This window comes from Bufo bufo, chromosome 3 (genome assembly GCF_905171765.1).
Source record: "Bufo bufo chromosome 3, aBufBuf1.1, whole genome shotgun sequence".
Lineage (NCBI taxonomy): Eukaryota > Metazoa > Chordata > Amphibia > Anura > Bufonidae > Bufo > Bufo bufo.
The window spans coordinates 361,790,153-361,803,502 of record NC_053391.1 but is presented as its reverse complement, the minus strand read 5'-3'; the positions used below and the strand labels follow the sequence as shown (position 1 = coordinate 361,803,502).

Below are 13,350 nucleotides of genomic sequence, written 5' to 3'. Positions count from 1 at the left end.
TGTTCTGAAGGTTCATGTGAGTTGAAGTGAAAAATACTTGTAATTGTACTAAAAATATGCCACTTGGCACTAAGAAGTGCTTCTTACAGAGCCTTATTGTACTACACATTTAGGTGCATTGATGGGGTCCTGTGGTTTGGTTTAGCAATGCTTATTGATATAAATCATTGTAGACAGCACAGGGGAGTATTGCATTACTCATTTCCTACACACTTATCCGGAAACCTCAGAGACAAAAACACCACATCAAATGGTACAGCTCACAAGACTGGCACCTGCGCCGCGCAGTTTACTTTCATGCATCATAAATGAAAATGCCAACAGTAACTTTTCATTAAATATGCATGTTCTTACTAACACCTGCAGATTAAAATAGGTCACACACACACACATCTAAAATACTGTATTCCCAGTTGGCTTTTCTGTAGGTTTGATGCATTAGCCACATAGCTGGCCACAAGCTTTTCAGGGATACTGTGTTTGCTGATGCTTGGACCAACAAATTGGTAGTTGTCGTTGACCATCTTATGACGAGTTCTGTCCCACACAACTGTAGTGTGGCAAATGTGGTGGAAACATTCAAAAAGGGGTCAGAAAGTGAGCCCGGAAACTATAGACCTCTAGGTTTAACCACTATTGTGGGTAAATTGTATGGAGGTTTTCTAAGAGATGCTATCCTGGAGTATCTCAATGAATATCAGTGCATTACTTTGTATCAGTGGGGGTTTATGAGGGATTAGTCTTGTGAAACTAATCTAATCAGGACGAGGGTGAGTTATTGGATGCTATATGTCTTGATTTTTCCAAAGCACAGGAAATGTGTGTAAGTGAAGTGTAAGTGTAAGACATTTTACAGTCACAGCTTTAAATCTCACCCATATGCTATATAAATAAACTGCAGTGGAAATAAGTCTGTGTTGTGAATTTTAAATCCATGAATTTCCAGACGGAATTCACATAGTGTACCATAACAATGATGTAAGGTTTTGTACATGGGCAGGGAAATACATGCCACGATTTCTTTCTAAACGGGAAAACACTGGGTAAAACTAACACAGAAAAGGACTTAGATGACAGTAAACTTAAAAGGGTTGTCTGGGCTGTACAGAACCCCAGCATAGCCGCTACACAATGTACAACGCCATTTGCTTAAAGTTCTGCACACTGCTGAAACAGTGATCAGTGGAGGTGACAGAAGTTGGACCTCCACCAATCTGATATTAATGGCTAGGCTTGAGCCAATCGACCTTCGGATCATAGATCCAAAGTCAATTTGTTCAAATACTTAGATTTTAATGCTGTTTCTGTACAGCACTAAAATGTATTGGCTCTGTGGAGCCAAAATTCGTTGTGCGAGACTTCGGTGAATTCCTACTGTATGCATATATTGAAAAACTATTTAAAATAACAATCTAAAGTGGGCTTTGGTACTGTCTGGTACCTCGGTACCAAAGCCCAGTTTGGATTGCTATTTTAAATTGTTTTTTTAATATGAATAGCAGTAGGAATTGACCGAAGTCTCACAAGACTTTGGGCAAAAGAACTTCGGCTCCACGGAGCCAATACATTTTAATGCTGTACGGAAACAGCATTAAAATGGAAGTATCTGAACGAACTGACCTCGGATCTATGATCTGAAAGTCGATTTGCTCAAGCCTATTAATGACCTATCCTGAGGATAGGCCATCAATATCTGTTGCCCGGACAACCCCTTCAACTATAGCAACCAGTGTCAGGCAGCTGCTGCCAAGGTAAATAAGATCCTAGGTACATCAAAAGGGGCATATAGGCACATGATTAGGACCTTTTAACATTTTACCGCACAATTACTGTGCAATTAAAGTAATAAATGAAATGGGTGGACTACAGTACTCAAAAAGATTATCAAAATTTGCATTATTTCATCCACAAAAAAAGATCATCATTGCAGGATAATAGGCTAAACTGGATGTACACAGGAGTCAAAGGTGATTATCTGCATAATGGAGACAGATACAGAACGTGTTGGTAACTTTAATACACTGATGAGCAAAAGGGTAACAATGTTTAGAACTTTTGAATTTCAGGCTCCATATCTCACCATCCACTACAGCTTCGAACATGAGACTACCATTATTTTATAGGCAACCATCTTGGTTATCTCATACATAAATTAGACTTGCAACTATTTAGCATATAATTAGTAATGCAGATTCTTGTCATGTAACTGCATTGTTACTGTTTTGCTTCTAAAATTCAAAATTCAAATTTTTATTATTTTGTTAGTATTTTGTAAATCCATCTTTGGCTTTCAACACTGCCTGAATGCTTCTGGGCATGCTCTCGCTCAGACTCAAGCATGTCTCAAGCTAAATCTGTTCCCAGGTCCCTTCTACACGTTCGCTTGGGTACGAATACAGCTTTTTCTTTAATTCTACCCATAAGCGTTCGATTGAGTTGAGGTCTGGGTACTGTGGGGGCCAAGCCAGCACCTCTACTTCGTTGTCATTGAACCATTTCTTCACCAATCTCGATGTAGGATTCGGGACATTGTTCTGCTGGGACACTATGTCGTCCTTTGCAAACTTGAGCCAGAGCTTCTTATGACAATATTGACATTGAGGCTTCTTTACCTTTTTTTCAGGCCACCATTCAAGGCTTGTGTAATGCGCGTCACCCAGTGCTTGCATGGACGTCTGTGATCTCACTATTACGAAGCATACGAGCCACCTCAACTGCTTTGTTTGTCGCACCAGAACTGATAGACCTTGGGATGAGCCAACTAGTTGACTCCGATATTTTGCCTGAACATCCTACTGTTGGCTTTGGAATTGAAGGACGGACTTCATTTCGTATTCTTCCAGCTGTAAATTTCTTGGACGAGATGCCGCTATTGATGAGCTGGCTGATGCTGTTTCTCTTTTCTTGGGAAATCTTCTTCATGGTTGCTCCTGGATTTAAACCAGTGACCTTTCGTTTGGAATCAACCTAATAACACACTGAGCTATTAGGGAACGTGAGAACAGGTTGTAATTTGTAGTATACAAGAAGAAAAAGATTGTTCCACCACCTGGAGCAAAACAGTAACAATGCAGTTAGTTACATGATAAGAATCTGCATAACTAATCATATGCTAAATAGTTGCAAGTCCAGTTTATGTATGAGATAGCCAAGATCATTGTCAATAAAATGATGGTAGTCTCACATTTAAAGCTGTAGTGGAAGGTGAGATATGGAGCCTGAAAGTCAAAAGTTCAAAACATTGTTACTATTTTTCTCGTCAGTGTATCTGCTGTAGGTAGAAACTGTTTCTGTTCTGGATTGTAGGTAATACATGAATGTGTAATGTCTGTCCACATTTTTTATCAAAGCCATAAAATTATAGAATGCAGCGAGTTAAGTCTATTCTTCCCCTGCAAATATTGACTGTGCGCTGGATAAAAGGACAGAGTCAATGAATGTGAAAAGATTTCAGTTGTTCAGTTCACCATGCAGCTTACCCACGCTAAATGCAATAAACTAAAAATGCTGCTTTCAGCATATTAATGTGTTGTGTTAGATCATGTGAATAGCCCTTTGGGGACAAATGATCCCTATTTTATCGTACACATCACTTTCAAGTTAAAAGGACTAAACACAGTCCACCTTTTTGACAAGAGAGAAATTTATTTTTGGATCAAGCCTTTTATCGATTATACAAGTCAGTTCAAGCAAAAAAAAAAATCATAGCTGCTTTTACCTTTTCAAGAGACGTGAACAGAGTACACAGGAGCTCACTTACTGCCACTACTTGGTACTTTAGAGGCAGATGTACTAAGACTGGACGTTTCATATGCCAGTTTAAGTCAAAAGCTTATTGGCACAAGATGATCCAAATATATTAAGAGGAAAACACCTGAGGGGTCAAAATGCTCACTAAACCCCTTGAAAAATTCTGTGAGGGGTGTAGTTTCCAAAATGGGTCACTTCTTGGGTGGCTCTTTTTTTCATTTAACTTCACAGATTCTGCAATCAACAAATCAATCCTTAAATGTGCATGGTGCTCCTTCAATTTGTAGCCCTCTTGTATATCCAGACAACAGTTTAGGGCTACAGTATAATAATTAGAGCTGACTTTTTACAGTGCCACAAATTGGGTACAACATATGGAGCACTGAAATTGCTTATCTTTGATAAAATTGCAATAATCATTTTCACCTTCCATTAAACATTCATTTCTGGAAAACAACTGTGGGGTCAAAATGATCTCTACACCACTTGAAAAATTTATTGAGGGGTGTACTTTCACATTTTGGGGGTTACCACTGTAGGGGGTACCTCCGGGTCTTTTCGAATGCGACATGACGCCTAAGAATCATTTCAGCAAAATCCAAAAGCCAAATGGCGCTCCTTCCCTTCTGAGCCCTGCTCAGTTTACGACCACATATGTGTGTGTTTCTGCAAACTGCAGGATATGGGTAATAAATATTGTGGTTTGTTTTGCTGTTAACTGTGTGACAGTAAAAAAAGGATTAAAATGGAAATTCTGGAGAAAAAAAAGAAAGACATTTTTAAATTTCCCCTCCATTTAGCTTTAATTCCTGTGGAACACCTAAAGTATAATGTAATGTAAGCCCATCAAAATCACTTCACAACTGAATTGGTCCTTAAAGTCGGTTTTGGAAATTCACAAGTTTTTTTTTTTCCAGTGGAATTTTGGTGCTGACAAATACGCTGTAATTCGACAGGCGAACACAACGTTTCTGCCTCCTATTCTTTTCAATAGAATACGACACTTAAGATCGAGGAGCACTGCCTCCCACTGAAAAGAATGGGAGGCAGAAACGCCACCGGCGGATTTTCAGCGAGAGTGCCAGTGCAAAATTCCACAGCAAAAAAATGCTGTGTGAACGGTCCCTTTATACATGGTGAAAACTGCCAGAACATATGCAGGAGGTGCAGAATTTGTTGCACAGTTTTTTATGCAGATTTCCCCTGAAAATCAATGGAGACATTCTGCTTTAGAAAAGCTGCAATACATCATTATTTACACTGCAGAATGCTATTCCACAGCAGAACACAGGGCAAGGATTGACACTTTCAACCCCATAAGATAACAGGAGGGATGTTTTTATGCTGCGTATTTCCTGGTGGATTTTTTTCACCAAGGAACCCCAAGGCTAGGGCTACACAGTAAGGCCTCATGCACACGACAGTATTTTTTTGCGGTCCGCAAAAAGCTGTTCCGTTGTTCCGTGATCCGTTTCCGTTTTTGTTTCCGTGTGTCTTCCTTGATTTTTGGAGGATCACCAGACATGAAAAGTGAAAAAAAAATCTAAGTCAAGTTTGCCTTGCAAATGATAGGAAAAAAACGAACGCGGAAACAGATGACAATCTTGTGTGCCTCCGTGTTTTTTCACGGACCCATTGACTTGGATGGGTCCGTGAACCGTTGTCCGTGTAAAAAATAGGACAGGTCATATTTTTTTGATGGACTGGAAACACGGATCACGGACGCGGATAACAAACGGTGCATTATCCGAGTTTTCAACGGACCCATTGAAAGTCAATGGGTCCGCAGAAAATCACGGAAAACAGAACAACGGACACGGAACACAACAACGGTCGTGTGCATGAGGCCTAAATCTGGCCAAAGATCACAGTATCACGATGCAACATTACAATGTAATACAAAAAGTGAATGTCGCTGCCTTGCAATACACATTTTGCTGAGACCGTGACACACAAGTGGCCAGAAATCTATCAGGTTTGGATTCCTGGAAACTTGCGTGCTATAGTCTTGGCAACTTGTGGGTTGCACCATCACCACATTATTTCATTGGCCAGATTCGCTGTGTAGCCCTTGCCTTGGACTTTTCCATATTTATGGCTTTAATGAAGTCAGGTAGCAGCTAAATGGTGAAGATAGATCTACTAGGCATTATAGGGACTGTGTACCATTCAGGAGTCTGAGAAAGCCACCCCACTTTCACAGAAACAAGTGTCAGACAGGCTGAACAGAATTTTTGTGCGTGACTTTCACAATATTTACTGGTGGGACAGAGGATAAGGACACGGCTTTGTGGTACTGTGTTCTCATAGTGAAAAGACATTGTGACACTTATTGTTTAAAACTTGCTGAACATCCGTTTTCTCTTTACCCAGTCCATCTATTAGCCATGACAATGCTGGCTCTGCAATATCTTCCATTAACCCACCTCTCCATGTTCTCCAACACTACTACAATGGGAGACAAAACCCCATTCTGCAGCTGTTCTGCTGACGGAGAAGATGGAGAGAGGAAAAAGGCTTTATCCCTTAGGAATTATAACATCTGGAGACACACAAAAAGGAGAATGGAAAAAGAAGAAAGGTACAGACATTCAAGTACATAGAGAGTATAAAAGGACATCATCTGATTCCTATAGGTTAATGGTAATACTGAGATTCTTACCGATAACACAGAAAGGTTTCCTTGCAAATCTCAGACGTCCCTTCCATCCTCTGTAACGACAGCAACACCCGGCGGACCAAATTCGGATCACGTACTCCATGCCAAACACCACAATCATCACAAATTCCTGATGAAAACATAAGGTAAATTTTAAATAAAAGCCCTTAAACTGCATTGTTAGACCCTATTACCTGCACATCTAGAGGGCATTGTGAAAATGTGGCCATAAAGACGGGATAGAGCCCAATTCTTCCACATATGGTTTGGCTGAATGCACATGTTATGTCACTAGAACAGTAAGACTTCACACGACACATCCACAAATATCCGAGGGGAAACAAGACGTGGGATCCTGCAGGATCCATGTTCCTCCTGACAGCTTCACTTTGCGCAGAGATGTTACACTGTCAATGGACCCTGACAGAATTTAAACTACAGATTGGCGTGGTTAATGAAAAGCAGGAAGTGCTCAAACCCGTATGCAGTGGCGCATCTATATGGGGGGGGGGGGGGGGAGATCCTGCACTTGTGGTCCGCTGCTAAAGGCATCCCCAGCAAAAATGCATACAGTGGAGGATGCACGCAGCGGACCACAAGTACCACAATAGACATTCTACACAGGATAGCAAATGTATGGATGTGATAAACAATCAAACAAAATAACAATATTAGCGTTAGGTCCCGAACTACTTGAGAAACCTTGGCGCGGTGCTCGGGCTCAGACATGTCCTCATAGTAGGACATGTTGGCTAATCTCTCAATTTTACATCATTATGAAGGTTTAGTAAGGCCGCAGAGTGCACCTGTCTTTGTAAAAGTTATTGTTATTTTCCCCGACTAAATTTGCCTACAAAAACTGAAGGGAGCCTGTCACCTATTTCATGCTGCCGTCTTTGAAAGATGAATGCAGTTGTTACAAACACGCTGATTTCTACCGTGTGTCTGTTATGAATGCTGTAGTCTGGCCACAATGCTAGTGCTGCTTTTTCTTTATTACTGTCCATGGGGAGAATTCTGTCAATCAGGCACAGGTAAGTGGATGCCGAGGGCTTCTGACTCACAACACTGGCACTGCTCTGCAACTAATGAAATGTAAGTCTGACAAAGTACAGCGTGTTCATATAAAACAGGCTCACTGTAGAAATCAACAATCCAGAAAAGTCAGCATGTAGTTGGTTTCTACAAACAGCTAACTAACAACCGTTCAATATTATTTGGACCAAGTTGCAATAACCACCTGTAACATAAAAAAGACGTTTAACAATATTAAAGGTTCTGGACATGCTTGATGCTTAAATGTGCCCCAGAAAAGCAATAAAATCACAAAAGATCCCCAAAGACATGTAATGAAGATAAACAATGAATAATCAAAACTGGCAAAGAAGTAATAAAATAAAATTAAAGGAGAAGACTTATCATGTAGTCTGTGCTAGAAAAGTGGCGTTAAAAAGTCTCAAACTTTAAATGCGACTTTTAAAAAAATTATCACAAGTGTGTGAGTGTGTGTGTGTGTGTGTGTGTGGGGGGGGGGACACTTTTCCAAAAAGGAGGTTTGCAAAGGCGGGACAGCTGCCATATAATTATGTTTAGGCGCATGGACTGCTGCCTGAACCCCATCACACATTAGGCGCATCATCTTGCAGAAAATGCTGGTCTTGATAAATCTCCCTGAAAGACTTTAGATATAGATTAAGAGGAGAATTTCAGAGTAGCAGGTTTAAGTCTGTTTTTGCTTTGTGAGGTTGTGCTAAATTTATGAAATGGCGTACAATAATCATATACTGTATTCGGGTCAAGTAGAATTTGGTGTACGCCTATGTCCATTAAAATATACCGGGGGGTTGCCTGATGTGGAGATGTGACTTTTTTAAAAAGTTGCACATAATGAATGAGACTTCTAATCGGAAAGCCTGACCTACTTTTCATGTTACTACTGAAAGTGACGAGATGCACCAAATGTCACACAATTTGACCAAATGATGCACGCGGGCATCACTTGCAACTTTATTACTGCAACCAGACTTGATAAATGTCCCTCTAATTGTTTAATATTATACAAAGTTCTCAGAAAACTTAGAAACAAGATGTACCCATAGACTTTCTATTGAGTCCATCTCTCTTTCTCTCCTGCAGCAACAAGAAAGAGCGATATGCGAGCGCTTCTCTCTCCTCTTTTTAGCGATCGGTGAAGGTCTCAGTACTCAGACCCCCACCAAGGAAAGCTTTTGTAGTCATATCTACCTATTTGTGTGGTGGGCTCTAATGCTGTCAATCCTTTGTGTAAGCTACCTACATCTCCTTGAAGATCTCTTCCAAGCGGTACCATCAAAGAACTTCAGACAGAGAAACAATCTCTGGTGAAAACTGGAGCTTCCCTTGTGAAGTGTTTCCTATTCGGTTACTCTGTCATATCTCTGCCTTTTGTCTCAACAGTTTTTATCTTGCTATCAGTTTCCTTGCAGCACCCTAAGGAGATGTCATGTAGCTTTCACATTCTCAGGTTTGGGCCATTTGTAGACAGACATAAAAGTGGGCAAAACTTTATGTTACTACTGTTTCCCCTGACATAGTCAAGTGGAAATTTAGAGAACGAAAGTAGTGGGAATATCTAGTAATACTTTGGCTCATACTTTGTCAGATTTATTAAGACTGGCATTTTATATGGTGTTGTTAATCTGTGGCTTGCTGGCATAATATGCGGTGAACACCTCTTAATAATTTCAAAAAAATATCTTGCACTGTCTGTCCACCAGAAATGAAGTCTAAGCCAGCAAGTAAAAAGTTTAGATTTTCAGTATAATTTATGCCAGTTGACTGATGTAAATTATAATAAATGAACCTAGAAGCCAACCACTACCTGCCCTACACCAAAATAAATTTGATGGTGCCAAAATAGCCTATGAGTGGTGGTCATTATAATTGTGAGCGTTGGAGCTACCCTAAAACAGCTGATTGGCGGTGGTGCATGGTGGCACTGTCAGACCCTAAGTGATTAGATGGGATAGGCTATTAATAGTAAAATCCTGGGCAACCCCTTTAATACAAGGGTAAGAGTAATTCCACATACTCATATCTTTAACCCCTTCAGGACACAGCCATTTGTCACCTTTAGGACGCAGCCTAATTTAGTAAATCCGACATGTGTCACTTTATATGGTAATAACTTTAAAACGCTTTTCCTTATTCAGGCCATTCCGAGATTGTTTTCTCGACACATAATGTACTTCATGAAATTGGCAAAATTGAGTCAAAATATTTTATTTTTATTTATAAAAAAATACCAAATTTACCAAAAATTTGGAAACATTTTGCAAATTTCAATTTCTCAACTTTTATAATAGATAGTCATACATCCAAAAATAGTTAGTACTTTACATTTACCATACGTCTATGTAACGGAACGCCTAGCACCCCGACCGGGTACCTCCGTCGATAGATGCTCCTAGTGCTTCCAGAGGACTCCAAGCACTCCACTTGACACCGTCAGCACTGCAGACCCCACGAACCGCCGAAGCTTGGTGGAGGTCTCGCCGTCTCCTACCCACCCTGGACCTACGACAAGGCTCCAGGCTCCAGTGGGTGAACCTCTCCTAAATCCAGAGACAGGAACCAGGAGCAAGCTCTTACAAGAGCTTATACTCAGGGGAGTATTGTGATATAGCAATCCCCAAGAGTGTAGTTATTCCATCCCCCAAACATGAGCCAAGACTTCATGAAGGTATAAAACAGGAACTCTTTATTGAGGGCTACCCGCCCGTATTTATGCAGGTCCCCATCTGGTGGACACACCCCTAGGGGACCAGAAGGAAGACTGTGACACAGGACAGATACGTAGCACTCAGGATACACAGACACAACACATCCCCACAATGCATCATGGTTTCCTCCTCTCTGCCCTGGAGACACCCGAGGAGCAATTCAATTATCTCTCAGGACAAAGGGAAATCGCCAATACACATGTGGAGACAACAGGACAGAAATCACCACCCAAACACCCAATGTCACACCCCCACAGCAAACACAGACATTTAACATAGCCCCAGATAGCTCAAGTCTGAGTGCATATCATTAGGTGAATGGCGCTCAGAATACACGAATACAATAAAATTAGCTATCTCGGTACCCTCACATAACAAAATACCATTCAAAAGACAGATTTAAGCTTTGTCTGTCTTCTCCTTTAAAGTTAGTATGGGCCATAATCCTGAGGCAAGAGACTGGTAGCCAGGCCTCTCCAAAACCCAATGGCGAGGTTGGTTTCGCCACACATCTCCCCCTCCCAGGGAAGACTAACCAGATACCTGACCTCATGCCGGTCGGTATCTGAGTTAGTCTGGCAGTCCACCCACAACCCAATACTGGACCTGTTGAATTTTGGGGCCTGGCTCTGTTCTGTATGTCCCCAGCTGTTGAGGGGGCATCTGCTACTCCTTGCTTCCTTGTTGCTCTCTAGCTTGGAGCTGTAGGTACTTGGTGGGCAGAGGCCGACTGCGCTCTGCCCAGATGCCAGCTCTTCCGCTGGGGTAGCCTGTGGGAAGTCCGGCTCTGGAGAAGAGGATAGGGGAGGGCAGTGGCCGACTGCGCTCTGCCCAGATGCCAGCTCTTCCGCTGGGATGTGGTCAGGGAATCCTATCCCCAGGACCTTGTTGCAGATCGGCTGTGGAGAAGCGAATAGGGGAGGGCAGAGGCTGACTGCGCTCTGCCCAGATGCCAGCTCTTCTGCTGGGGTAGCCTGTGGGGAGTCAGGCTCTGGATAAGAGGATAGGGGAGGCCAGAGGCTGACTGCGCTCTGTCCAGATGCCAGCTCTTCCGCTGGGATGTGGTCAGGGAATCCTATCCCCAGGACCTTGTTGCAGATCGGCTGTGGAGAGGAGGAATTGCTTACCTCCTCCTCCTGGCATTCCTGCGGGGTTGGTGGGGGATCTGAACCGGCCGTCCAGCATCCCGGTAGGCCTGGTGCAGAGACCGCGGTCCCATCTGCACCATCGGAGTTAGGGGTGCTGTCCCCCTGTGGTTGGGGAGAGAGATCAGTGGGTATCGCAGGCTCATCGCCTGCCCCCAGAACTCGGTTGGGAAGTAGCTGGGAAGGGGAGGGCTCGCTTACCTCCTCCTCCTGGTATCCCTGCGGAGATGGCTGGGGATCTGGACCGACCGTCCAGCATCCCTGTAGGATTGGTAGAGAGACCTCGGTCCCATCTCCATCTGCCATCTGTGGGTCCTCCCAGGACCAGTCTGTGAGGTCCCTCAACATTTGCGAGTAAGGATCACCTGCGTCCACACCTGGCAACTTCGGCTGCTGTTGAGGGTCTGGGCCAGCTGCCCAGCATCCCGGTGGAGAGACCTCGGTCCCGTCTCCACCTGCCTGTTGTGGTTCCTCACAGGACCAGTCTATGAGGACCCCTACTTCGGGTTCCTCTGGCCTCCTCAGGGGGAGACTGCTAACCTTCTCGGATGCAGCCCCTGCTCGGCTACTGTAACACTCCTTCCGCTGGGCAATTTCTCTCTCTTTCGCCAGTCGGAATTCTCGTTCCATCCTTGCGTGTCGCTTGGCTGTGATCTGGTTCCAGATGGCCTGGTATATAGCCATGGACACATTATCTCCATACTGGGCCACTCGCTGCCTCACCTCGGCCAGCCAGTCATCTTCAGAGCCTTCCATACTTGTCTGCTCCAAGTCGCTGGATAACTCTGCTCCCAGGGGCGTTGCACGAGTGCTAGCGTTGCCCTCAATTTGTAACTCCACACGTTACCAGTGTCTCTGAGCTGCTTCTCCTCGCACTAGGACGCCATCCCACTGCTTGCCACCAATGTAACGGAACGCCTAGCACCCCGACCGGGTACCTCCGTCGATAGATGCTCCTAGTGCTTCCAGAGGACTCCAAGCACTCCACTTGACACCGTCAGCACTCAGGATACACAGACACAACACAACCCCACAATGCATCATGGTTTCCTCCTCTCTGCCCTGGAGACACCCGAGGAGCAATTCAATTATTGAGTCGGGGAGAGTTGTAGCCGCCGCCCAGCGAAGTGAATATTGATGAGCTGGGCGGGGCTTTAGAACGGCAGTTGGGAGCGGCTGGCTGGGCGCATTTTGAGATAAAACGCCGCCCCTTGGGCAGACTGGAGACGAGACAAGCAGGTTATAAAACTTTAGTTTTCGGTATTTATAAGGTGGACAGGGGGGATACTTAGATTATTTTAATACACTTGATAAGACCTGTACTGTCATATATATACCTAAATATGCTTATTGGGCCTGTCAGTGTCCCTTTAAGGTGTTCACCTGAGGGGTTAGGTCATGTAACTTTTTTTATTTATTTAAGTTTTACACAATAATATCATTTTTGAAACAAAAAAAATATCATGTTTTAGTGTCTCCATAGTCTGAGAGCCATAGTTTTTATTTTTATCTTTTGAGCGATTGTCTTAGGTAGGCGCTCATTTTTGGCAGGATGATGCAGGATGAGGTGACGGCTAGATTGGTACTATTCTGGGGGGCATACGCCTTTTTGATTGCTTGGTGTTGCACTTTAAGTGATGTAAGGTGACCAAAAAAATCTTTTTTTTCAGCACAGTTTTTATTTTATTTTTTGGACAGTGTTCACCTGAGGGGTTAGGTCATGTGATATTTTTATAGAGCCGGTTGATACGGACGCAGCGATACCTAATATGTCTACTATTTAAGTTTTACACAATAATATAATTTTTGAAACAAATTAAAAAATCATGTTTTAGTGTCTCCATAGTCTGAGAGCCATAGTTTTTTTTTACTTTTTGGGCGATTGTCTTAGGTAGAGTATCATTTTTGCGGGATGAGATGGCGGTTTGATTGGCACCATTTTGGGGGCCATGTGACTTTTTGATCGCTTTCTATTACACTTTTTGTGATGTAAGGTGACAAAAAATGGCTTTTTTTACACCATTTTTATTTTAAC

The 13,350-nt window shown here is 42.9% G+C and overlaps 1 protein-coding gene across 3 annotated transcripts in view; it reads right to left on the bottom strand.

Moving 5' to 3' along the window:
• Positions 1-13,350, bottom strand: part of KCNQ4 (potassium voltage-gated channel subfamily Q member 4) — a 215,588-nt gene that overhangs the window by 84,160 nt on the left and 118,078 nt on the right. For all 3 annotated transcript variants that reach the window (XM_040424529.1, XM_040424530.1, XM_040424531.1), the window contains exon 3: positions 6,413-6,539. In XM_040424529.1, coding sequence (XP_040280463.1) covers positions 6,413-6,539 — 127 coding nt within the window. The remainder of the gene's footprint in view (positions 1-6,412; positions 6,540-13,350) is intronic.